The sequence below is a fragment of the Schistocerca nitens genome, chromosome 7 (genome assembly GCF_023898315.1).
Source record: "Schistocerca nitens isolate TAMUIC-IGC-003100 chromosome 7, iqSchNite1.1, whole genome shotgun sequence".
NCBI lineage: Eukaryota > Metazoa > Arthropoda > Insecta > Orthoptera > Acrididae > Schistocerca > Schistocerca nitens.
Window position 1 is genome coordinate 278,383,805 of NC_064620.1, and position 25,535 is coordinate 278,409,339.

General features: G+C 40.5%; 1 protein-coding gene across 1 annotated transcript in view; it reads right to left on the reverse strand.

Annotated features, from left to right (window-relative positions):
- Positions 1–25,535, reverse strand: part of LOC126195572 (dynein axonemal heavy chain 2) — a 957,657-nt gene that overhangs the window by 912,217 nt on the left and 19,905 nt on the right. The window contains 2 exon segments of the mRNA XM_049934198.1: positions 16,966–17,132; positions 23,974–24,098. Of these exon segments, the coding sequence (XP_049790155.1) occupies positions 16,966–17,132; positions 23,974–24,098 (292 nt within the window).

Here is a 25,535-nt window from a genome sequence, read left to right on the forward strand (position 1 = left end):
TTTCTTGAGAATAAGAAGGTTATGTCCACAAGTCAGCATGGTTTTAGAAAGCAACACTCACGCAAAACTCAGGTTGCCCTTTTCTCACATGATATACTGCAAACTATGTATATAGGGCAACAGGCAAATTCCATATTTCTAGATTTCCAGAAAACATTTGATATGGTGCCCCATTGCAGGCTGTTAACAAATGTATGAGCATATAGGATAAGTTCACAGGTATGTGAGTGGCTTGAAGGCTTCGTAAGTATTAGAACCCAGTATGTTGTCGTCGATGGCAAGTGTTCATCAGAGATAAGCGTATCATCAGGAGTGCCCCAGGGAAGTGTGATAAGACTGCTGTTGTTCTCTATATACATAAATGATACGGCAGACAGTGTGTGCAGCAATCTTCGGGTGTTTGCTGATGATTCTGTGGTGTACGGTAAGGCAGCGAAGGTGACTGACAGTAGGAAGATACAAGACGACTTAGACAAAATATCTATTTGGTGTGATGAATAGCAGCTAGCTCTTAAGTGTGGAAAAATGTACGTTAATGTTGATGAAAAGGAAGAACAAACATGTAATGTTTGGCTACAGTATTATTAGTGTCCTGCTTGACACAGTCCAGTCATTTAAATATCTGGAAGTAATGCTGCAAAGCAAAACGAAATGGAATGATCATGTGAGAATTGTCGTAGGAAAGGCAAATGGTTGACTTCGGTTTATTGGGAGAATTTTATGAAAGACTGGTTCACCTGTTAAGGAGACAGCATATAGGACACTGGTGTGACCTACTCTTGAGTACTGCTCGAGCATTTGGGATACGTACCAGGTCTTAAGGAAGACACTGGAGCAATTCAGAGGCAGGCTGCTAGCTTTGTTACTTGTAAGTTTGAACAACACATAAGTGTTACGGAGATGCTTCAGGAACTCAAATGGGAATTCCTGGATGGAAGGGGAAGGCAACATTCTTTTTGAGAAACACTATTGTGAAAATTTAGAGAACCGTCATTTGAAGCTCACTTCACACTATTCTACTGGTGCCAACATACACTGTGCATAAGGGCTACAAGGATAAGATACGAGAAATTAGCTCTCATGCGGAAGGATACAGAAAATCATTTTTCCCTCACTCTACTTGTGAGTGGGACAGGAAAGGAAGTGACTAGTAGAAGTACTCTCCAGTACACACCGTACGGTGGTTTGTGAAGTATGTTAGGGTTGGCAGACGTATGGTTTTAGCGTGAAAAATACAGAATTTTTGTGTTTTGTTCCGGGTATGATGCAATTATTTAACCATACATCAAATGTTCCAGTTTTGAACATGAGGCATAATGACTTATATTTTTTAATCTTCCAGTACCAAATTTTACAGTGCAGATAACGTTTTTCATGCTAGGGCATGTATGAGATGGCAGATGAGACAGAGTGGAATCGATGTGAAGTCAGAAGCAGAACTGCATTGTGTGCAATCTATTAACACAGAGAACAACGAAGCCTGCCTAGTTCTGGCTCAGCAGAAGTTGGTCACTTCGGCCTGCTCATGTTTTGTGTTGGTTGCTGCCGACCTCAGCGATCCAACATAGAATCTTGCATTGTAGCCGTCATTGAAGTGACTATTGTAGTGTGTTCTTTTTATTGCCAAAATGTAATCAATTTCAAATTGTCTATGATACAGAAATGTATGATGAAATAAAAGAAATTATTCAGATAGTGAAGGGAGACGAAAATTTAATAGTCATGGGTGACTGGAATTCGAGTGTAGGAAAAGGGAGAGAAGGAAACATAGTAGGTGAATATGGATTGGGGCTAAGAAATGAAAGAGGAAGCCGCCTGGTAGAATTTTGCACAGAGCACAACTTAATCATAGCTAACACTTGGTTTAAGAATCATGATAGAAGATTGTATACATGGAAGAACCCTGGAGATACTAGAAGGTATCAGATAGATTATATAATGGTAAGACAGAGATTTAGGAACCAGGTTTTAAATTGTAAGACATTTCCAGGGGCAGATGTGGACTCTGACCACAATCTATTGGTTATGACCTGTAGATTAAAACTGAAGAAACTGCAAAAAGGTGGGAATTTAAGGAGATGGGACCTGGATAAACTGAAAGAACCAGAGGTTGTACAGAGTTTCAGGGAGAGCATAAGGGAACAATTGACAGGAATGGGGGAAAGAAATACAGTAGAAGAGGAATGGGTAGCTTTGAGGGATGAAGTAGTGAAGGCGGCAGAGGATCAAATAGGTAAAAAGATGAGGGCTAGTAGAAATCCTTGGGTAACAGAAGAAATATTGAATTTAATTGATGAAAGGAGAAAATATAAAAATGCAGTAAATGAAGCAGGCAAAAAGGAATACAAACGTCTCAAAAATGAGATCGATAGGAAGTGCAAAATGGCTAAGCAGGGATGGCTAGAGGACAAATATAAGGATGTAGAGGCTTTTCTCACTAGGGGTAAGATAGATACTGCCTACAGGAAAATTAAAGAGGCCTTTGGAGATAAGAGAACCACTTGTATGAACATCAAGAGCTCAGATGGAAACCCAGTTCTAAGCAAAGAAGGGAAAGCAGAAAGGTGGGAGGAGTATATAGAGGGTCTATACAAGGGCGATGTACTTGAGGACAATATTATGGAAATGGAAGAGGATGTAGATGAAGATAAAATGGGAGATACGATACTGCGTGAAGAGTTTGACAGAGCACTGAAAGACCTGAGTCGAAACAAGGCCCCCGGAGTAAACAACATTCCATTGGAACTGCTGACGGCCTTGGGAGAGCCAGTCCTGACAAAACTCTACCATCTGGTGAGCAAGATGTATGAGACAGGTGAAATACCCTCAGACTTAAAGAAGAATATAATAATTCCAATCCCAAAGAAAGCAGGTGTTGACAGATGTGAAAATTACCGGACAATCAGTTTAATAAGTCACAGCTGCAAAATACTAACACGAATTCTTTACAGACGAATGGAAAAACTAGTAGAAGCCGGCCTCGGGAAAGATCAGTTTGGATTCCGTAGAAATACTGGAACACGTGAGGCAATACTGACCTTACGACTTACCTTAGAAGAAAGATTAAGGAAAGGCAAACCTACATTTCTAGCATTTGTAGACTTAGAGAAGGCTTTTGACAATGTTGACTGGAATACTCTCTTTCAAATTCTAAAGCTGACAGGGGTAAAATACAGGGAGCGACAGGCTATTTACAATTTGTACAGAAACCAGGTGGCAGTTATAAGAGTCGAGGGACATGAGAGGGAAGCAGCGGTTGGGAAGGGAGTAAGACAGGGTTGTAGTCTCTCCCCGATGTTATTCAATCTGTATATTGAGCAAGCAGTAAAGGAAACAAAAGAAAAATTCGGAGTAGGTATTAAAATCAATGGAGAAGAAATGAAAACTTTGAGGTTTGCCGATGACATTGTAATTCTGTCAGAGACAGCAAAGGACTTGGAAGAGCAGTTGAACCGAATGGATAGTGTCTTGAAAGGAGGATATAAGATGAACATCAACAAAAGCAAAACATGGATAATGGAATGTAGTCGAATTAAGTCTGGTGATGCTGAGGAAATTAGATTAGGAAATGAGAAGCTTAAAGTAGTAAAGGAGTTTTGCTATTTGGGGAGCAAAATAACTGATGATGGTAGAAGTAGAGAGGATATAAAATGTAGACTGGCAATGGCAAGGAAAGCATTTCTGAAGAAGAGAAATTTGTTAATATCGAGTATAGATTTAAGTGTCAGGAAGTCATTTCTGAAAGTATTTGTATGGAGTGTAGCCATGTATGGAAGTGAAACATGGACGATAAATAGTTTGGACAAGAAGAGAATAGAAGCTTTCGAAATGTGGTGCTACAGAAGAATGCTGAAGATTAGATGGGTAGATCACATAACTAATGAGGAAGTATTGAATAGGATTGGGGAGAAGAGAAGTTTGTGGCACAACTTGACCAGAAGAAGGGATCGGTTGGTAGGACATGTTCTGAGGCATCAAGGGATCACCAATTTAGTATTGGAGGGCATCGTGGAGGGTAAAAATCGTAGGGGGAGACCAAGAGATGAATACACTAAGCAGATTCAGAGGGATGTAGGTTGCAGTAGGTACTGGGAGATGAAGAAGCTTGCACCGGATAGAGTAGCATGGAGAGCTGCATCAAACCAGTCTCAGGACTGAAGACCACAACAACAACAACAACATGATACAGAATTAGGAGCAAAACGGCATCATCATTCAACATGAAACTATCAATTCCATGGGAGTCTTCCTTGGGCATACATTGATAGTGGTATGTACGTGCAAGTGTAGTACTAGCACTATGTGATGTCAGTGCATTTTGTTCTCCCAACACTGTACCTCCTCAGAATCTTTTTTCTTTTTGTGAACAAGCTGTCCTTCCACTCCATGCAACAAGGCACATTGTTTCTTTCATTTTGGGAACAGGTTCAACACTTTATCACAAGCCGTCATACATTTTCATTTTAGAACTTATTTGTTTGTGGAAAAAGGGAGCTTTCCTTGGGCATAAATTGATACCAGCCTGTAAGTGCAAGTGTAGTGCTAGCACTGCATGATGGAAGTGCGGCTTGTTCTCCCAACATTGTACCACCTCAGAATTTTTCTTCTTTTTTTGAACAAGCTGTACTTCCACTCCATACAACAAGGTAAGTTGTTTTGTTCATTTCGGTAACAGGTTCAACACTTTATCGCAAGCCATTGTATATTTTACATTTTAGAACTTATTTCTTTGTGGAAATAGTGTGTTCAAAATGGATGGGACTGTGAAAAACCCCACGAAAAAAAATTAGATATTCAAACCAACGCACGCCGAAATACAAGACTGTATGTTGGAAAAGCTGGAGAGGGATTTATGATTTCACACAGTGATGTAACCGATGTTAGGCACCCTTTTAGCAGTGTCAACCACAAACACAGACACTTAACGTCAGTACAAACCACACTGATGAAAAGTCTTTATAATGTGGACTGTGTTGAAGAAGACAAGGTATGTAGTAGGTGCATGCTAATGTCAACATTTCTAATTTTCAAGGTAATAATAGACCTGTTTAGGTAATTATAAAAATACACTATTATAAGTCCTTCTTTCTTCATTTTCAGATAACAGCATCTAAACTTAAATTGGAATTTCATACAGTTGAACATCATCTTAGCTATGTCAGCTCTGTCTGCAATGTAAAAATATCTTCTCAGTTATTCCCAGGTTCAACAATTGCAAATAAAATCACGCGTGGTAAAACAAAATGTGTGGCATTAATTACTAGTGTTTTGGGACCAAATAGCATCAATAATTTAACTCAGAAGTTGAATGATAACAAATTTTTTGATGTGGGGTTTGCTGCTTCCAACAAAGGTAATCAAAAGTGTTATACTATTTGTGTAAGGTACTTGGATGTGCATGCAAGCATGTCCCATGGAATTCTAGATTTCTATGAGGACTATGGGTGAATCTGCATCTGAAATGTCTGAGCAGATCTTGAAAAGGATTCAAAAACAAGTTGAATTTGTCCAAGGTTCCAAGATTCACTGCAGACAATTCAAATGCAAACTATGGGAAGAAAAACTCTGTTTATGTTCACTTGAAAAAGGAAAATCGTGGTATATTAAAACGAAACTGCTGTACCCCTATAGTCCATATTTGCTGTAATCTGGTACATCAATAGATATTGAAATATTAGTAATTAAGACTTTCAACTGTTTCTCAAATTGACCTAAACGAGTATCTCAGTTGAAAGATTTCTTTCAATTTGTGATATAGAATGCAATGCTTTGTTGAGACACATACCTACAAGGTGGTTAAGCCTAAAGCCTGCCATAGACATATTGCTGAAAAATCTTCCTGCAATTATATCACATTTTTCTAGTATAGATGATTGCCCCAGCTTCATTAAAAACAACTTGATAGGTGTGTCTGGTTCAGGAAAACAATTTATTTTAGTGGAATTATATCTACAATTTTCCTTGCATTTAACTGACATTTTTGCGAAGGGTGTACTCACCTTACAAAAAAATTAACTGACAATTTGTGAAGTATACTGTGTGATAGAGAAAATAAAAATGGAGTTAGAACACAGGCTAAATGAACTGTTTTTTGGTTACACGCACAACAGTTGCAGTGAGGTATGAGCGGCGGCTACTTGAAATTAGCGGAGGTTGAGGCCTGGCGGATAACGAGAGGAGAGGATATACTGAAGGGCAAGTTCCCATCTCCGGAGTTCTGACAGGTTGGTGTTAGTGGGAAGTATCCAGATAACCCGGACAGTGTAACACTGTGCCAAGATGTGCTGGCCGTGCACCAAGGCGTGTTTAGCCACAGGGTGATGCTCTTTACCAACAAACACTGTCTGCCTGTGTCCACTCATGCGAATGGGCAGTTTGTTGCTGGTCATTCCCACATAGAAAGCTTCACAGTCTCACCTGTCTTTCAACAACATCTTTGCCTCTGTACTTCTGCCTCGACTGACATCTCTGTCCAAACTCTTTGCCTTTACAAACATCTGCTTGTGTCTGTGTATGTGCAGATGGATATGTGTGTGTGTGCGAGTGTATACCTGTCCTTTTTTCCCCCTAAGGTAAGTCTTTCCGCTCCTGGGATTGGAATGACTCCTTACCCTCTCCCTTAAAACCCACATCCTTTCGTCTTTCCCTCACCTTCCCTCTTTCCTGATGTAGCAACCGTTGGTTGCGAAAGCTTGAATTTTGTGTGTATGTTTGTGTTTATGTGTCTATCGACCTGCCAGCACTTTCGTTTGGTAAGTCACATCATATTTGTTTTTTAGATATATTTTTCCCACATGGAATGTTTCCGTCTATTATATTCATATCATTAATTTGAACCCAACAATTACGTTTGTTATTGTCACTGTTGCATTTCAAAATCTTTTGTGACGTCTTATTTTCTCTTTCTGTTTTTGCCAGTAGTTTCACTTTGTACTCACCTTCTCCTTTTTACCGTAATCTACTATACAATTTTATCCCGCCTATATATACTCAATAATACGTAACCCACTTCCAAACCATAACCAGAAAAAAATATTTTTTTTCCGCTTTCAACACTACCGCTGCTATAAAATCCACCGTTTCTAGTTCACAAGCAGTTCCTTTCACCTATTAAACAACCATTTCGGCTAGTTCTAATAACTTTTGCTTTATTTCCATTTCCATTTTTCCCACATCACTGATCATTTTTAGCCGCTTCCCACAGGAAGACAATTGTTAGCCCCTTTTTCATAATCTGCCACCACAACACCACTCCTTTTAATACATTTACACGTAGTTTTCTCGAAATTTTCCCGAATTTCTCCACCCTTTAACGTGTTTCGGTGGCAACACAACCACCTAACCTTTACACACATCGTTGTCTACCAACCCAAGTTCACCACAGGATCAACAAAGCTCAGCTTTAACCAACTTTTTTTCGCCTATTTTCACACCAGATCTCCAGTGGCTTTTTCTAGTTCACCTTATCTCTCCCCATATATTTTTATTTTCATTTTCATTTCAGCCTCACGTTACACTTTCCACCTTCTAATACCATGTCACCCTCAAAACACCCCCACAACGACCCCATTAAGTTTTATTTACATTCCCTCTGCAAACATGCCTTTGCCCTAACCAGATTAAGCTCCCATTTTTTATTTTTTCAGGTTTGTCTGACATTTGGCATTACCCCCAAAGGCCTCACACTTAAAGTTCCCATCTCTGGCTGCAACCCTTCTTTCCATCAGTCCCTATACCAGCTCCAAACTGAACAATCCATTGCCCTCACCCACCTAATCCTTCACCTACACATCAACTCAGCCAACAAACACACCCGACAACTCCTATCCTTAATAAAAGTCCTCAATCTCTCCTCTCCCACATCCACAGCGGCTGTTCAGAGCATCCTCCTACAGGCCAACCGCAAATCAGAACAGCATGCCACCCTCCACCTCAAAAAACTATCCAATCTCCTGGTTTCCCACCTCCGGAAAGGCAACTCACTCACCCTAAACAACCTTTCCAGCAAACCTCAACCTCCTCTCATTGCACACAGACCCAGTCTCTCCCATCTACTCAATCTCCCACTTCCAGCTCCACTCCCCCCAAAACCTCAAAATTCTAATCAACACAATCTGGATCCACAACACCCCAATTCAGTAGTTAACCTTTCCTCCAAACCTCTCTCCCAATCCAAAACCTCTGTCCTATCCAAAGGCCTCACCTTCAGCCCTACTCCCAGATTCAAACAAACAGCCCTCGTCAGAGATTTACTGTCCTACACTCGTACTCTCTGCTGAAAATGTCACCTTTCCAGGAAGAAAAATAATCCTAATCCTACTCCTAATGATCCAACTCCCCAAGACACTATCCAAATTGAATCCTGCCTGGAACAGTTCCATTCTCCATCACAGCGGGACCCACCTCCTCTTCCTCAAAATCATCCTCTCCAAACCTTCCAGGAATTTCTCACTTCCAGCCTTGCCTCTCAATCCTTCTTGAAAAACCTTAATCCCACTCCTAACAGCACCACAGCTGAAGCCCAGGCTATCCATGATCTGAAGGCTGACCGATCATTCGTCATTCTTCCGGCGGACAAGAGTTCCACGACTGTGGTACTTGATCGTCAGGAGTATGTGGCTGAGCGACTGCGTCAGCTTTCAGACAACACTACATACAAAGTTTGCCAAGGTAATCCCATTCCTGATGTCCAGGCAGAGCTTCAAGGAATCCTCAGAACCTTAGGCCCCTTACAAAACCTTTCCCCTGACTCCATCAACCTCCTGACCCCACCGACACCCCGCACCCCTACCTTCTACCTACTTCCTAAAATTCACAAACCCAATCATCCCGGCCGCCCCGTTGTAGCTGGTTACCAAGCCCCCACAGAACGTATCTCTGCCTACGTAGATCAACACCTTCAACCCATTACATGCAGTCTCCCATCCTTCATCAAAGACACCAACCACTTTCTCAAACGCCTGGAATCCTTGCTCAATCTGTTACCCCTGGAAACCATCCTTGTAATCATTGATGCCACTTCCTTGTACACAAATATTCCGCACGTCCAGGGCCTCGCTGCGATGGAGCACTTCCTGTCACGCCGATCACCTGTCACCCTAACTAAAACCTCTTTCCTCATTACCTTGGCCAGCTTCATCCTGACTCACAACTTCTTCACTTTCGAAGGCCAGACATACCAACAATTAAAGGGAACAGCCTTGGGTACCAGGATGCCCCCTTGTACGCCAACCTATTTATGGGTCACTTAGAGGAAGCCTTCTTGGTTACCCAGGCCAACCACCTCAAAGTTTGGTACAGATTTATTGATGACATCTTCATGATCTGGACTCACAGTGAAGAAGAACTCCAGAATTTCCTCTCCAACCTCAACTCCTTTGGTTCCATCAGATTCACCTGGTCCTACTCCAAATCCCATGCCACTTTCCTTGATGTTGACCTCCATTTGTCCAATGGCCAGATTCACACGTCCATCCACATCATACCGACCAACAAGCAACAGTACCCCCATTATGACAGCTGCCACCCATTCCACATCAAATGGTCCCTTCCCTACAGCCTAGGTCTTCATGGCAAATGAATCTGCTCCAGTCCGGAATCCCTGAACCATTACACCAACAACCCGAAAACAGCTTTCGCATCCCGCAACTACCCTCCCGACCTGGTACAGAAGCAAATAACCAGAGCCACTTCCTCATCCCCTAAAACCCAGAACCTCCCACAGAAGAACCACAAAAGTGCCCCACTTGTGACAGGATACTTTCCGGGACTGGATCAGACTCTGAATGTGGCTCTCCAGCAGGGATACGACTTCCTCAAATCGTGCCCTGAAATGAGATCCATCCTTCATGAAATCCTCCCCACTCCACCAAGAGTGTCTTTCTGCTGTCCACCTAACCTTCGTAACCTGTTAGTTCATCCCTATGAAATCCCCAAACCACCTTCCCTACCCTCTGGCTCCTACCCTTGCAACCACCCCTGGTGTAAAACCTGTCCCATGCAGCCTCACACCACCACCTACTCCAGTACTGTAACCCAGAAGGTGTACACGATCAAAGGCAGAGCCACGTGTGATAGCACCCACGTGATTTACCAACTCACCTGCCTACACTGTGAAGCTTTCTATGTGGGAATGACCAGCAACAAACTGTCCATTCGCATGAATGGACACAGGCAGACAGTGTTTGTTGGTAATGAGGATCACCCTGTGGCTAAACATGCCTTGGTGCACGGCCAGCACATCTTGGCACTGTGTTACACCGTCCGGGTTATCTGGATACTTCCCACTAACACCAACCTGTCAGAACTCCGGAGATGGGAACTTGCCCTTCAGTATATCCTCTCCTCTCGTTATCCGCCAGGCCTCAATCTCCGCTAATTTCAAGTTGCCGCCGCTCATACCTCACCTGTCTTTCAACAAGATCTTTGCCTCTGTACTTCCGCCTCGACATCATCTTTGTTTATATATATAAGATGATGTGACTTACCGAACGAAAGCGCTGGCAGGTCGATAGACACACAAACAAACACAAACACACACACAAAATTCAAGCTTTCACAACAAACTGTTGCCTCATCAGGAAAGAGGGAAGGAGAGGGAAAGAATGTGGGTTTTAAGGGAGAGGGTAAGGAGTCATTCCAATCCCGGGAGCGGAAAGACTTACCTTAGGGGGAAAAAAGGACAGGTATACATTCGCACACACACACATATCCATCCACACATATACAGACACAAGCAGACATATTTAATCCTTCCCTCTTTCCTGATGAGGCAACAGTTTGTTGCGAAAGCTTGAAATTTGTGTGTATGTTTGTGTTTGTTCGTGTGTCTATCGACGTGCCAGCGCTTTCGTTTGGTAAGTCACATCATCTTTGTTTATCTGCTTGTGTCTGTATTTATGTGGATGGATGTGTGTGTGTGTGCGCGAGTGTATACCCGTCCTTTTTTCCCCCTAAGGTAAGTCTTTCCGCTCCCGGGATTGGAATGACTCCTTACCCTCTCCCTTAAAACCCACTTCCTTTGGTCTTTCCCTCTCCTTCCCTCTTTGCTGATGAAGCAACCGTTTGTTGTGAAAGCTAGAATTTTGTGTGTATGTTTGTGTTTGTTTGTGTGTCTATCAACCTGCCAGCGCTTTCGTTCGGTAAGTCACATCATCTTTGTTTTTACAGCACACACACACACATACACACACACACACACACACACACACACACACACATATGAGGTTTGTCTGAAATATTTAAATAAATGGTTTGATTTTGATGAGAGAAATGTTTTGTCCTTAATGGATTGCATATCATATGAAAAAAAAACTCAGTTCCAAAATATTTTGAAATTAGCCATATTACTTTGTATTGTTGATTTCCTTTGTGTAGATAATGTATGTTCAGGGCTCGCTATGGTTTCTGATTTGTTTTGGAGGGAAGGGAATGAGGATTTGAAAGCAAAGTTAGCTGCTATGACAATACCACAGAAGAGATGGGTCTACATTATAAAAATGATTGGCGCATCAAACCTGTGCAGTGTTTTAGTTTTCGTTACATTTGTTTTGAGTATATTTACTTCAAATGCATTCACGAAGAGAGTTTTCTCTATTATTAACATTCAATGGAGGGATGAGTGAAACAGATGTTCAGTTGATCTAATAAAAAATGAACTTTACACTTATTTCAATTATGGCGAAAGTTACAGTGATTTTTATAAGACAGAATTGTCTGGTGAAAAGATGTTCAGATTTGCACGCTCAACTGAAAAGTAGTCCTTTTCATTGTGTTAAGTGTATTATGAAGAAAATGTGCAGTAAATAAAATTATTTAATAAATGACAGTGCTGATAAATCACTGAAATCTGGCAACCCTAATCGATGTAAATGTAGAAGGGAAGGGCAACCCACTCACCGGCAGTGGACTCTATCCACACTATACGTGCTAGCTTCCAAGCTCTTGTTCTGTTTCTAGTAAAAGTGCAAGTTCTGTTTGAAAAATTCCGGAACATTCATAATTTTGGACACACGGTGTATTAGGGGAAATGCAGTTGGCATCCCTGTACAAGCCTTGTGTTTAATGTGTAACTGCCAGAAGCTTCATTGTGTATGTCTGTTAGTTATTGTTACTGCTGTACTGAGCAGACTGTTTTGTTGCACAGTTTGCGAATTTCGAGATGGCAGAGTTAGAGGAGCAACATGCCTCCATTAAATTTTATGTGAAACTCAAGAAAACCCTTACACAGACACACCAAATGATACAGGAAGCCTACAGCAATGAGTGCTTAAGCTACTCAGTGTTAGAAAAGGTTCATGCAGTTTAAAAATGGCTGGATGAATGTTAAAGATGACCCTCATTCAGGATGCCCTCTGATGTCTACTGATGATGCTCATGTCAGGAATCTCAATGAAATTGTACATACCAATCAAAAGCTGACTGCCAGAGAAATTGCAGAAAAATGTAACATTTTGGTTGGATCATGTCATTAAATCCTGGCACAGGATCTTGGGACACATAATGTTGCTGCCAAGTTCGTCCCATGGCTCATGAGTCATGACCAGAAAGAGCTTCACCTCACAATCTGTGAACAACTTTTGGATCACGCAAATGAGAATGAGATGTTGCTTAAGAGAGTCATAACTGATAATGAGAAGTAGGTCTACGGTTATGATGTTGAGACCGAGGTGAAATTTTCACAATGGGTCGGGAAAGGCTTTCCAAAACCAAAAAAAGCTCATCAGGTCAGGTCAAATGTCAAAGTCATGCTGATAGTTTTCTTTGATTTTGAAGGGTTAGTTCATCACGAATTCATGCCATGGGGACAAACTGTTAATTGATGGTACTATCGGGACATGTTGCAACACCTGCGAGAAAATGTGAGAAGGGAATGGCCTGAAATGTGGCGAGACAATTCATGGCTGTTGCATCACGATAATGCACCTGCACATTAATCCCTGTTGGTGCACTACTATTTCACACACACACACACACACACACACAAAAATATCACTGTTTTGCCTCACCCTCTGTACTCTCCAAACTTGGCTCCCACAGACTTTTTTTTATTTCCGAAGTTGAAAACCCCATTGGAAGGACAAAGATTTGCAATGATAGACAAAATAAAAGAACATTTGCAGATGGTGCATCACGCGATCCAGCAAGATGTGTACTAAGACTGCTTCCAGAAGTGGAAACAGCATTGGGAGCAGTGTATCAATTGTGGAGGTCAGTATTTCAAAGGAGATCATGAACAGTAAGTAAAAGGTAACCCTAGAAAAATTTTGTGGACAAAGTCCCTGAATTTTTTGAACAGACCTCATACACATATTCACACACATAACAACACAGACAGCCAAGCACACACTCCTACGGTAATGGTAAGACTAATTATTGATTACTGATTATTGAAAGCAGTTGCCTGGGCTGATGAAGGGGGGATGGGGTAGGGAAGATGCAAGGAGGGGGTAGCGGGAAAGATGCAGATCTTTCAGAAGCCTGTGAAAGGATGTGGTTGAGCTTTTCACATACTGGGTGATCAGAGGAATGTTGGTCAGTGGCTGATTAACAAGTTTACTGGTGTCAGAGGAGGTGATGGCATAGATCTGTTTATGGATGAGCTGGTTAGGATGTTGTCTGTCTATAAGCTGGGTTTGTCTGTCAATTAAGACTCTTGAAAAGTTATCAGTATATATCACCAACTCCTGCTTTCCACTGCAGATGCGGCATCCTTCGGTATCAAGGCTGTAAATAAGAGACTTTTCAACATGGAACGAGTGGCAGCTATCAAAGTGGAGGTACTGTTGGTGGTTGGTGCGCTTGATGTTAACAGGCATATTTATGGAACCATCTGAGAGGCAGACATCGACATCCAGGATAGTGGCTTATTGAGCAGGGAACGAACAGGTAAAGTTGATTTGGGAGTAGGCGTTGAAGTGCGTGGATGTGTGTGATGTCCTTAGGTTAGTTAGGTGTAAGTAGTTCTAAGTCTAGGGGACTGATGACCTCAGATGTTAAGTTGCATATTACTTAGAGCCATTTGAACCATTTTAGGCACTGACGTCATGGAGGAAAGCCCAAAGGTTGTCCTTGTTATGAGCCCAGATGACGATGAGTCATCAATGAATCTGAACTCAACAGGGGGTTTAAGGTGTTGACTGGATAGGAGGGATTCCTCCAGATGGCCCTGAAGTGAGCTGGTATAGGATAGTACCACGCAAGTACCCATGGCAGTACCACAGATTTGTTTATACATTTGGCTTTCGAAAATAGATTTACTGTATTCAGGATGGGGTTGGCTAGTACGAATAGGAAAGAAATGGTGGGTTTGGTACCAGGAGCATAAGAAGGTAATATTCCATGGCCACAAGGCCTTGGGAATAAGGGCTCTTGGTGTACAAGGATGCAGAATTCACAACGACCAACAAGGAGTCTGGTTATAACAGGACAGGACCTGTGGAGAGGCAGTGAAGGAAGTGAACAATACCTTGAATGTAGGACTGGACATTGTGGGCAACAGTTTGGAGGTGCTGGCCAACAAGAGCAGGTGTTCATTTTGTGAGAGCGTTGTACCCAATTACAATGAGACAACCAGTAGGGAGACGTGGGTTGAGTTTGGTGACCAGCCACAGAGTCACTACGATTAATCACCACTGTGGTCGAGCCCTTGTTTGAGGGAAGAATGGAAAGGTCTGAATCGGTTTTCAGGTTACAAAAATTTGTGAAACAATAAACATCGTATCATAGCTGATAAACAACTCTAAAAAACTAAAGTTAATATTATTGGAACAACTGCTAAGGGACATCAAGATAGTTAAAAGTTTGAAAGGTGAATGCACAACTAAGAACAGTTTTACAATTACACTCATCTGTGGGAAGTGTAGCTCTGTCACTTTGCATGGAGATGTAACTTCATTCATAAACGCAACACTGTTTCAAATTACTCTCCATTTAGTCCATAAAAATTGCACTGGATAATAAAATACATAACTTCACACATTTTTTGATCTGGGTGCAACTAACACAGACTATTTGCCTTAAGCATAATTACCACTGCCTTCTCCCAACACTCTTCTTCCCCCCTCCCCAGATTTTTACCCCTTTCCCTTTCTCTCTCCTCTCCAGCCTCCCTCTTCATCTCCACTCCCACTTCCTTTTCCCCCTCCCTCCCCAAACCCTCTCCCTCTTTCCCTTTTTCTATATCTCTCCTATGCTCTCCTTGCATCTTGTTGTGCAGCTGCTGAGTCACCTGTGGAAAGATCTGCAACTCTCCTGGTACCCCTTCCTTGCATCCTTCTCTATCCCCTCTCCCCCTTCTTCAGCTCAGGCAATGACTTTCAATATTCTATTATATTTATTTTATTGCAATATATATTCCATAGATCCACTTCCGCATGCTAATGCATGGATGTGTAAAAAGCCTATTATTAAGGACCACAAACAAAAATTACAAATACAAATTAGAAAATAGCAATCAGTAAGTTCCAATTACACTCAAAAACAGAGGTTAAGATACAATTTTCAAATATTATCTAACAGTTATTAAAAATTAAAAAACATCATGTTCTTGACTTACAGATTACACAGTACTGTAATTAAAGCAGCAAGATACATTAAAGTGAGAATACACAGAAATACATAGGAAATAATCTTACCTATCTCTTCTAAAGAATTCATCTAGAGAATAGAAACTTTTTTCATGCAAGAACTCTTTAGCTTATTTTTAAATAATACATTATTACCTTGTAGACACTTTATAGTATGTTGAAGATTTTTGAGCTTGTGTATTTCACACCTTTCTACATCACAGACAAATTTTTCAAGTCACAGTGTATGTCACATTTCCTTTTTGTGTTATGATGGTGGTATGACTCATTTGTTTCATACTGAGAAGGATTGTTAAACATGAATGTCATTTTTGGAATGAGATAGTGGTTAGTATCCCTATTTAATTAAAAAGATTGTGACACAAGGTTCTTGGAGGTACTCCACACAAAATTCAATAATCAGTCTTGCTGTGGCCACAGGAGTGTGTTTTTTGTTGTCTGCATGGCTGTGCATCTGAATTTGTGTACTTTTACCAGAAACAGAGAAAGAACTTAAAAGTTAATGTGAATAGTGTTTCTTGTTATGTAGCCCTATCTTTCACACATCAATCCCCAATAGGTGAGTGGTTACCTTTCTCTTATTTTATGCAGAAACTGAACATACATTAAAGAATGAATTACCATAATTACAAAAAAATAAAGGTAATTAAAGATATTGTAAAGGACATTCATATTCCCATATTTTCACTGAGAAAGTGATTGCAATTATGATCCATGAAACATACAAGTAACTACCTAAGTAACATTATTTAATGGGCATTACCACATATCATGCAGTGGATGTCTTACCACTCCCTGCTCCCAATCCCACCCCTTTTCACCCTCTCCGTACAAATATGTTACAGTTATGTAACTGTATTTAACTTTTATATGAAGAGCCACAGCTAATAAATAATCTTTTCGCATTACCAGAATTGTTTTTGTGAAGTAAGATATTAAATCACGATATATCTACAGAATAATATACAGTGTGTAAGTAAAATCACTTTATCGACTTTGAGGACAGGTTCCTTACACCAAAACAAGAAAAAATGTCTAGTAAACATGGGCTCTAAATTGCATACCTTAAAAGCTATGAACACTTGTTCATCTTCGATACTGTGAACCACATCTCTTCTACTGAAAAAAATGTTCATAACTTTTAAGGTATTCATTTTAGTGCTGATGTTTACTAGACATTTCTTCCTTGTTTTGGTGTAACAAACCTGTCCCCCAAGCTTGTAAAGGGACTTTAGCTATACCCTGTATACTTTGCTCTCAATGATCATATTACATACAAGGTAAACATTTTAACACTATTTATTTGTGTAACACAGTTTTACATTCATAAGAAAGAATAATATCTGAATGCTCTGAAAAGTAGTCCTCAATAACCTACCTTGTATTGTAAAATGGGGATCTCATCCAAATCACACGGATCAAATTCAAGATATGTGGCAAATGAAGTGGGACTAAACCAGGAGAGTCTAATTCATCCAGTTCTTCACATGGTTTGTTCAAAATCTGAAGGAACTCAATATTTGATTTTGCTTCCATTATAGCTTTCTGTGGGCAGAGAATGTTTTAAGTATGTAATGGTGTTACAAAGCAAATAATATGGTTCACACTCACAACACTAATTAGACAAATAAAAGCTCACTGTAAGTGACCCACCATATTGTAAAGACCAGGTTATTTCTTTTTATTTAATACACAGTAACAAATTCTAAAAATTCCAGTGTCACATATAAAGGTCCATGTTTCACACTCATGCTACTTTTTTCATTACACTTCTTAAACTGGTGATAGCCAACAAGAAACATATCTTGTTATCATTGTGGTAAGGGAAGTTCTGACAGAGTGTAAATAATTTAGTAGTAAAGGAGACAACTCACTGAGTAGTGGAAGCATTCTCAACAGGCACACAAGAAAGAATGAAAACTTTAGTATATCTGCCTACAGCAGGTATAGGTAACAATGCAAAGATGCTACACACAGCTACGACAGTTGCCACCAGCGACTGCTGGGGATGACAATGGTATGTCATGTAGCTTGCATCTTCCTGCGCGCTGCTAAGGTCGCCAACTGCCCAGACTACTTGTGAAATGAGTTGTAAAAAGTTCCTAGTTATTCATCATCCTGCTGCAACTACTAATACTCTGCTTAGTTACTGGATTGTCTTGGTTTCTCTATTGGTTTACATTCACTGTGCAGCTTACAGCAACTATAGCTGTGTCTATGGTTTATGCTTTTGCATCATACATGGACAAAAAAGTCGGGAAAAGGCCAGTCTGTATGGCATATTGTACAGTCTGCAATACATTAATACCCAGTGCCAGCACTATGGGTTCAAAGTAGGAACTTTGGCAACTACAAGCTGTCACTGGAGCAGCAGCAATGGCAACAGCACCAGGAACACAAAATCTACAACAAGAACAGGTGCTTTTGTGCATTTATGACCCCACCACAGAATGCCTGCTTTAATGAGGTTTCAGAGAACTGGGAGGTATACCTCTGATGTTTTGAACTGTACTTTCTGTCTTGTAGTATTTCTGGTACCCAGTAAATGCATTGCTCTTGCCTTCTATCAGTCATTTGTACAAGGTGTTTCAGAAGTCACAACCACTGTTGAACCTTAGTGATTTAACATTCAGTGAACTCTGTGCTCTATTAACTGAAAAATATATTGCCTCTTGATTCCAATTTAATCATCGTCATAAACAATACGGACAGTTTTAGAGTCACATGGGCAGCTCAGTTGTAGTGTCTTGGACACCAGGACGATTTCACTTGTTAAAATTGTAAAGTTTTCTGTGTAAAATCATGGATACATGATGTTGTGCGCATAGAATACAGACAGCGTAAGAAGATTCCTGACAGCTCGTAGTGCTGTTGTCAGCTTTCAACTGTGAAGCATTAAAAGTTGCAAGTGGAAACAATGGTCATCAACAGAGCTGTGACAACACAGAGGCACTGCCATAGAGGCAATTAAAAATTGTGTTATGTTCTTGGTTGAGGTAGGTGTGCAAAACATTCATGACAAGCCGACTGCAAATGTCAGGGATCAACTTTTGCTGACTAAACTATATCCTAGAACAGGGAAGTCATAGCTAATGCATTGGCCACATTTGATCGTAGTCTTAGTGAAGTTCTTACGGTTTGCTAAATCTTTTGAGGTTCCTTCTGATGCTCAGCATACTTTCCCTAATAAAATTCAAGTGTCAAAAATAGTTAGTATTCAAGCATCAAAAGTAGTTAGTCACTGTCACAAACAACAGCCAGCTGGTGATACTTTCTACGCAACTAAGTGTTACCCGAGATCACAGTTATATGGAGAGCCGGTGTCTCATGAGAGACTTAAGTAGTCAATTTAAATGAACCCTCATCAGTGATGAGTAAACCTTTTTTAAATATTAAGTGGGCGGTTCAGGAATGTCTTCCCTCCTTCACATTAATACATTCATCATGTGAGCTGACAATGCTCCATTTGTGCCTGGACAGCGGCAGCCAATGTTAATGATGCTGTTGCCTGCACTGTGCCACATGGTGTCAGGCATATGTCAAACATCTGGCAGCTGTGTCAATAAGCTGCTTGCCGACATCCTGTGTCAATATGGTCCAGTGACAAGACACCACTCCACACTGTCACGGCACACCACATGCAGTTCTGCCAGCACCACATAAGCTGATTTTGGCCCCCTACTATTACTGCCAAGCCACAGACTTAGAGCTAGGCATCAGAGCTGCTGTGTCATTAATTGATGAGGACAAGTACTGGTGGCTCAGCTTGTCTTCAGCAGAAAGGGCTCAGTGACACGTCATGTCTTACTGCCAAAGGAAAATTTATCTTCTCAGATAATTGTCACTTACAATTAACTACGAGCATGCACAATATGTACTAACATTCTTACTAGTGCAATTTCCTATAGTAGTTAACATTTTCTGTTTAAGACACCTTCACAGTATTTGGTTTCAAAATAGTGGACCTCATCAATTTAGTGTCAGAAGCAGTACCATTTTCTGATTTCAATTCCCTTTGTGATACATACAAAATTCCCTTTGCGATACATACAAGGAGATTTCGGAAGTATTGCTGGGTTGTGCAGAAAATTTTATGGCTCACACCTCTTTGAAACCATCAGAAGTGTCAAAATTTTCTAGATCTTGCACTGCTATTTGGTGTTAGAGATGCTGTTCTGCTTTGGGACCTAGGCATCATTTCTCCAGTCTCAACCAGTCAATGGGTGATGCCTACAGCTGTCATTAAAACTCTAACAGATAGTCACACACCTGTGGTGATTTAAAAGCCACTATCAATGTAGAGTCCAGCATTGATTTCTATCCAATGCCTCATACAGAAGGTATGCTAACGAGATTAGCCACCGGGTCAATATTTTTCAAAAATATATTTAAAAAAAGCTTTAGCTACAACTTCCATTCAATAGGACATGAAAACAATTACTAGTCATCTGGACTATACCAGTACAACTGTTTACCATTTATGGTTGCCAGTGCCCCTGCCTGAAACCCCTAGAGGGCACGTCCGCAGGTGGCAGATTGGGGTGGTAGGAGGGAAATCAAATACCTCCCATGGACCAACAGGCAGCTGCAGTGTCTGACTCAGAGTGAGCAAAACAGCGTCTGATCCAGAGTGGGCGGCTGGTATCATATGTGGAAAGCAACAGGAAGCTACTAAACTACCATTTCCAAGGCGCACTTGACATGGCCCTGTATGTGATTCCGGAGGTAAAACATCCCCTCAATCAGATCTCCAGGAGGGGAGTACATCGAGGCTAATTGAAAGTGTAAAGGTAAAGAAAAGGAAAGAGGAAAAGCTAAGGATTGGGACATGGAACGTTCGCACCCTCTTACAACATGGAAAATAGGAAAATATGAAAAAAGAGATGGAGCACAACAATATAAATATTGTTGGAATGTGCGAGGTGAGATGCGGAGACAATAGCATGTTACAGAGTGATGACTATAAACTATTTTATCAGGCGAGGAAAAAAATGGAATGAATGGAGTAGCTATCATGGAAAAGAAGAAAGTAAAAAAATGATTGGAACACATAAATAACAGATTGATGATGATGAGGTTGATAGGTCACAAGAAAGATGTAGTTCTGATACAGGTCTACATGCCAACCAGCCAACACAGCGACGGTGAGACTGAAGAGTGCTACAGCAGAACTGAATTACTTGTGGAGAGAGAGAAGAAAAAGGTGTGCATCACAGCAATGGGAGACTGGGACATGGTGGTTGGCAAAGTGAAAGACGGATATGTGGTTGGAAAGTTTGGATTGGGTAACAGAAATGAAAGAGGTGCGAAAATGGTCAGATTTTGTAAGGAAAACTCACTGATAGTTGGAAACGTGTTTTTTGAACATCACAAAAGAAGATGGTAAACATGGACATCGAATATAGGTAATAGCAGAAACCAGATTGGTTATATACTAATACAGAGTAGATTCTGGATATGCATGAGAAATGCCAAGGCTTATCCAGGAGTAAATATTAACTCTGACCACAACATGGTTGTAGCAGATGTGCAGGTTAGATTGAAAAGAATGTTGGTAGGTAAAGTGAGAGAGAAATTTAACTCGGGTGCTCTAAAGGAAGAAGGAATAACCAAAAAGCTTGAAGAAGAGTTCCGACACGAGTGGAAAATTAGAGGAAAGACAGAGGGCATAAACGAACAGTGGAACCAGTTCAGAGAGACCCTGAAAGCAGCCAGTATAGATGTTGTTGGTCTGGTGAAGTGCAAGTGGAAAAGGAAACCATGGGTTACCGATGAAATAATCTTAGATGGCAGAAAGGAGAAAATGGAAAAATGCACAAACTGATGAAGGAAAAAGGCAATACAGAAGACTGTACAATGAGCTGAGAAGAGTATCTGATCAAGCCAGGGACAAATGGACGAGAGAAATCTGCTCAGAAATTGAGACACTGGATAAAGAGGCAAGTGCGAAAAGATGTACCGAGTAGCCAAGGAAATAATATTTCAGAGAAGAAAGAACAAAATAAATATGGAGATAGAAGGAAAAGATGGAACTCTTTTTAAGTGACCCACATGCTTTTCAGAATAGATGGAAAGAATATATTGAAACTCTCTATGAAGTGGATCAAAGACCTGCCAATCTGCAGACTGAGAAGGAAGAATCAGTAAATGAAGATGAAAAAGGAGATTTTGTCCTAGATTCAGAGGTAAATAAGGCATTAGGAGAACTTAAAAACAACAAAGTGTGTGGTGTAGATGACATCCCAGCCGAAATCTAGAGTTTAAAAGAAACAGGTGGAAATGAGTTGACCTCTCTTTGCAACTACATCTATGACAAAGGGAAATGGCCAGAAAACTTTCTCGTGCGTATAATAGCCTCAATCCCAAAGACTAATAATCCAAAAAAGTGTGAAGACCACGGGGCAATCAGCCTGATATCAAGGGAGCAAAGGTAGTTCTTCGAATTCTGAAGAGGAGGCTATATGGAATGCTGGAAGAAACACTTGGTGAAGAACTATATGGTTTCATAAGGGGAAAGGGAACACGAGATGCCATTGGACTCCTAAGAACCATCAGTGAAAGATACATAGAAAAGGGCAAAGAAGTGTATGCTCTCTTCATAGGCATCGAAAAGGCCTTTGATAGAGTGCAGTGGGATAAGCTGTAGATATCTTGAAAAAGAAGGGGGTAACATGGAAGGAAAGAAGATTGATCACAATCTGTACCTGATTCAAAAAGCTCGGGTACAAATAGGTAATGGGATCTCTGAAGACAGCAAGATTGGGAGAGGTGTTAGACAGGGCTGCTGTCTCTCACCGATCCTATTTAACATCTATCTGGAGGAAGTACTGGAAAGCTATTTGGATTGGACAAGAGGCATCAGGATAGGTGGGCAAAAAATTGAACGTATAAGATTTCCAGATGACATGGTGATCCTCGCAGAAAATCAAAAGATGCTGACTCCAATGCTAAATGACCTGAATGAAGCCTGTGCAACATATGGTATAAAAATTAATAAAAAGAAAAGAAAAAGCATGATCATAGGCCTAAGGAAAAGAAAAGTGAAAATTAAGTTGGGGTCAGAAATCATAGAACAGGTAAGAGCATCCAAATATTTGGGAAGTTAGATTAAAGAAGACATGGATTGCCAACACGATATCAAAGTGAGAATGGCTCTGGTGAAAGAGGCATTTCAAAAGCAGAGAATAGTTGTTTAAACAAGGAATTAAGGAAGCAGCTGGTTAAGCACTTAATATGGAGGGTGGCCTTGAATGGTGCAGAGAGAAGAATTGGAGCTTGTGAAATGTGGATATGACGTAGAATGGAGATCAGCTGGACTCATAAAGTCAGGAGTGAAGGAGTACTGAGGAGAGTTGGAGAAGAAAGGAGGATGCTGCTGACGGTGAATAACAGGAAGCTAAACTGGATAAGCCACAATCTAAGAAGAGATTGCCTTCTAGTAGAGGCAATTGAAGATTTCATTCCAGGAAAGAGAGGGAAGGGCAGAAGAAGGTTCCAGATGCTGGATGATGTCAGCAGGCCAAAAGGAGAGTACCAAAGAGTGAAGAGGAAAGCAGAAGACAAAGAAGCCTGGAGGGCTATGCAGTCAAAACCTGCTGCAAGGCAGACAACCCAATGATGATGATGATGATGATGATGAGTGGCCTTGCCATCTTCCAAAAATACTTGGAGCACTTGAGGAGCATTTTTTCGAAACTCAATAAATGCAAAAAAGTAAATTTTTGAGAAAACACTTTTTTTAATATCATATCAAACTATTAATGACATAATAATATGAATATAATAGAGGGAAACATTCCACGTGGAAAAAATATATCTAAAAACAGAGATGATGTAACTTACCAAACAAAAGCGTTGGTATGTTGATAGACACACAAACAAACACAAACACACGCACAAAATTCAAGCTTTCGCAACCCACGGTTGCTTCATCAGGAAAGAGGGAAGGAGAGGGAAAGACGAAAGGATGTGGGTTTTAAGGGAGAGGGTAAGGAGTCATTCCACTCCCGGGAGTGGGAAGACTTACCTTAGGGGGAAAAAAAGACAGATCTACACTCTCACACACACACATATCCATCCGCACATATACAGACACAAGCAGACATATGTAAAGGCAAAGGTTAGTTATTGCAGTCAATTGTAGTGGAGGGGACAGTGCAAGCCCCAAATGTATCATAAGGCTACAATAAATAAGTATGAAACATGTTCTTGTAAATGTAACAAGGTGAATCAGTACAATTTCTATTAGATTTTTTTTTTGTTATAATAACACCTAATCTGTTGTAAAAGTTATACAATTTTATTTAAACTGTTTACTTTTCTTCAGAGCTAGTTTCCCTATGATAAATCTGTCTCCACAATAAAATAATAGATCAAAGAAAATTACCGTTATTTCCCCCATCACTGACATGAACTGACTGATGTAAGTACATTGAGAGGTCATTAATATCTCTATAGTATGCTTTACATTTTTGTTTTGAAGCTGGTAGTCCAATCCAAGAAGATTTTTGTCTGAAAAAGAATTATATTCCAGAATCAATTAAACTTCTTAAAATATTTTTAAAATCATCAAAGGGAAAAAAGTATGAAAGAATAAAGGCTGTATTCATCAGACACTGTAATTACTGTGTTCACTACTCAAAAAGAGGAAACAGGGGCACCCAACAACACACAAATGAGCAGCTATGAGTAATTGCAGGAAAGCCAGAAACAATAAAAAAAAATATTAATCCAACAACAAAAGTTCAAATGATGTATTTTGTAACTGAATAAACAATACGGTGTAACTAACTACATCAATTTGTTGCTTAAATGCAAAAGCATTTACAGCCACAGCACATTGTTATTGCCTGTTATGTATCTCTTGCCAACAATGAGATCACTCGGTAAATGACTTCATTTCCCAAGGACATAACAGACCACCTATAACAGCATCACCCATCACTCTATGTGGTGTATTGCTGTTTGACACAATCACACTCCACACTGGTGCCACTTATGTCACTTAAACTGATTCACGTCCACTTTCAAATATAGGGTGCCTCACGAAAGATGCTCAGAAGGGGTCCATGGATCACACAGCACAGCCAACAGCCACCACCACCACATCCGCCAGTCAACGCTGCAGCAAACACTTGACAAATTTCAGCTGTCAAAATGGAAATGACTAGCCGAACCCTGTCTTCGAACTATTTGAGTGTGTGGGGACTGGTTGCATACACCTTGTCTTTTAACATTCCCCAATGATAAAAATCACTTGGATTTAGATCTGGAGTCCAGTCAACAGCCCCATCATCAAAAACATTTCATACTGCTGACATAGAAGCATTGGCAATTTGTGGTATTGCACTGTCCTGCATAAAATAACTGCACATCTTTTCATTAGGTGTTAGTTCTCAAAAAAAAGATGCAGTATATTGTTTACATACTTCTCAAAAAAAGATGCAGTATATTGTTTACATACTTCTCAAAAAAAGATGCAGTATATTGTTTACATACCTGTCAGAAAGAATTGTTTTGTGGAAAAAGATTGGTCCAATAATTTGTCTTGTACTAATTGCACACCACGCTCCTGTTTTCACATCAAGGTGAGGTTACTGATGTATTTCATGATGATTTACGAACTCCAACATTGACTGTTCTGAGAATTTACGTACCCTGACAAATGTAAACATGCTTCATCACAAAAAAGCATCTCAGGATCAACTTCCCTATTGTGCACAGACTACGACAGCCAGTTGCAATAATGACATAGAGCAACAGTATCTGAGTTACTCAGTTGATGCACTACCATTATTTTGTATGGTTTTTCAGTTTGTGCACAGCTCTGTGAGCAGACACTCTTGACACATCAGTGTGAAGTGCCAAACGGTGCAGACATTTTCTCGGACTTCTTTCTGAGGCCTCACCTCTCTAGTCTAATTTATTTTCAACTAAAACACTAGGTTC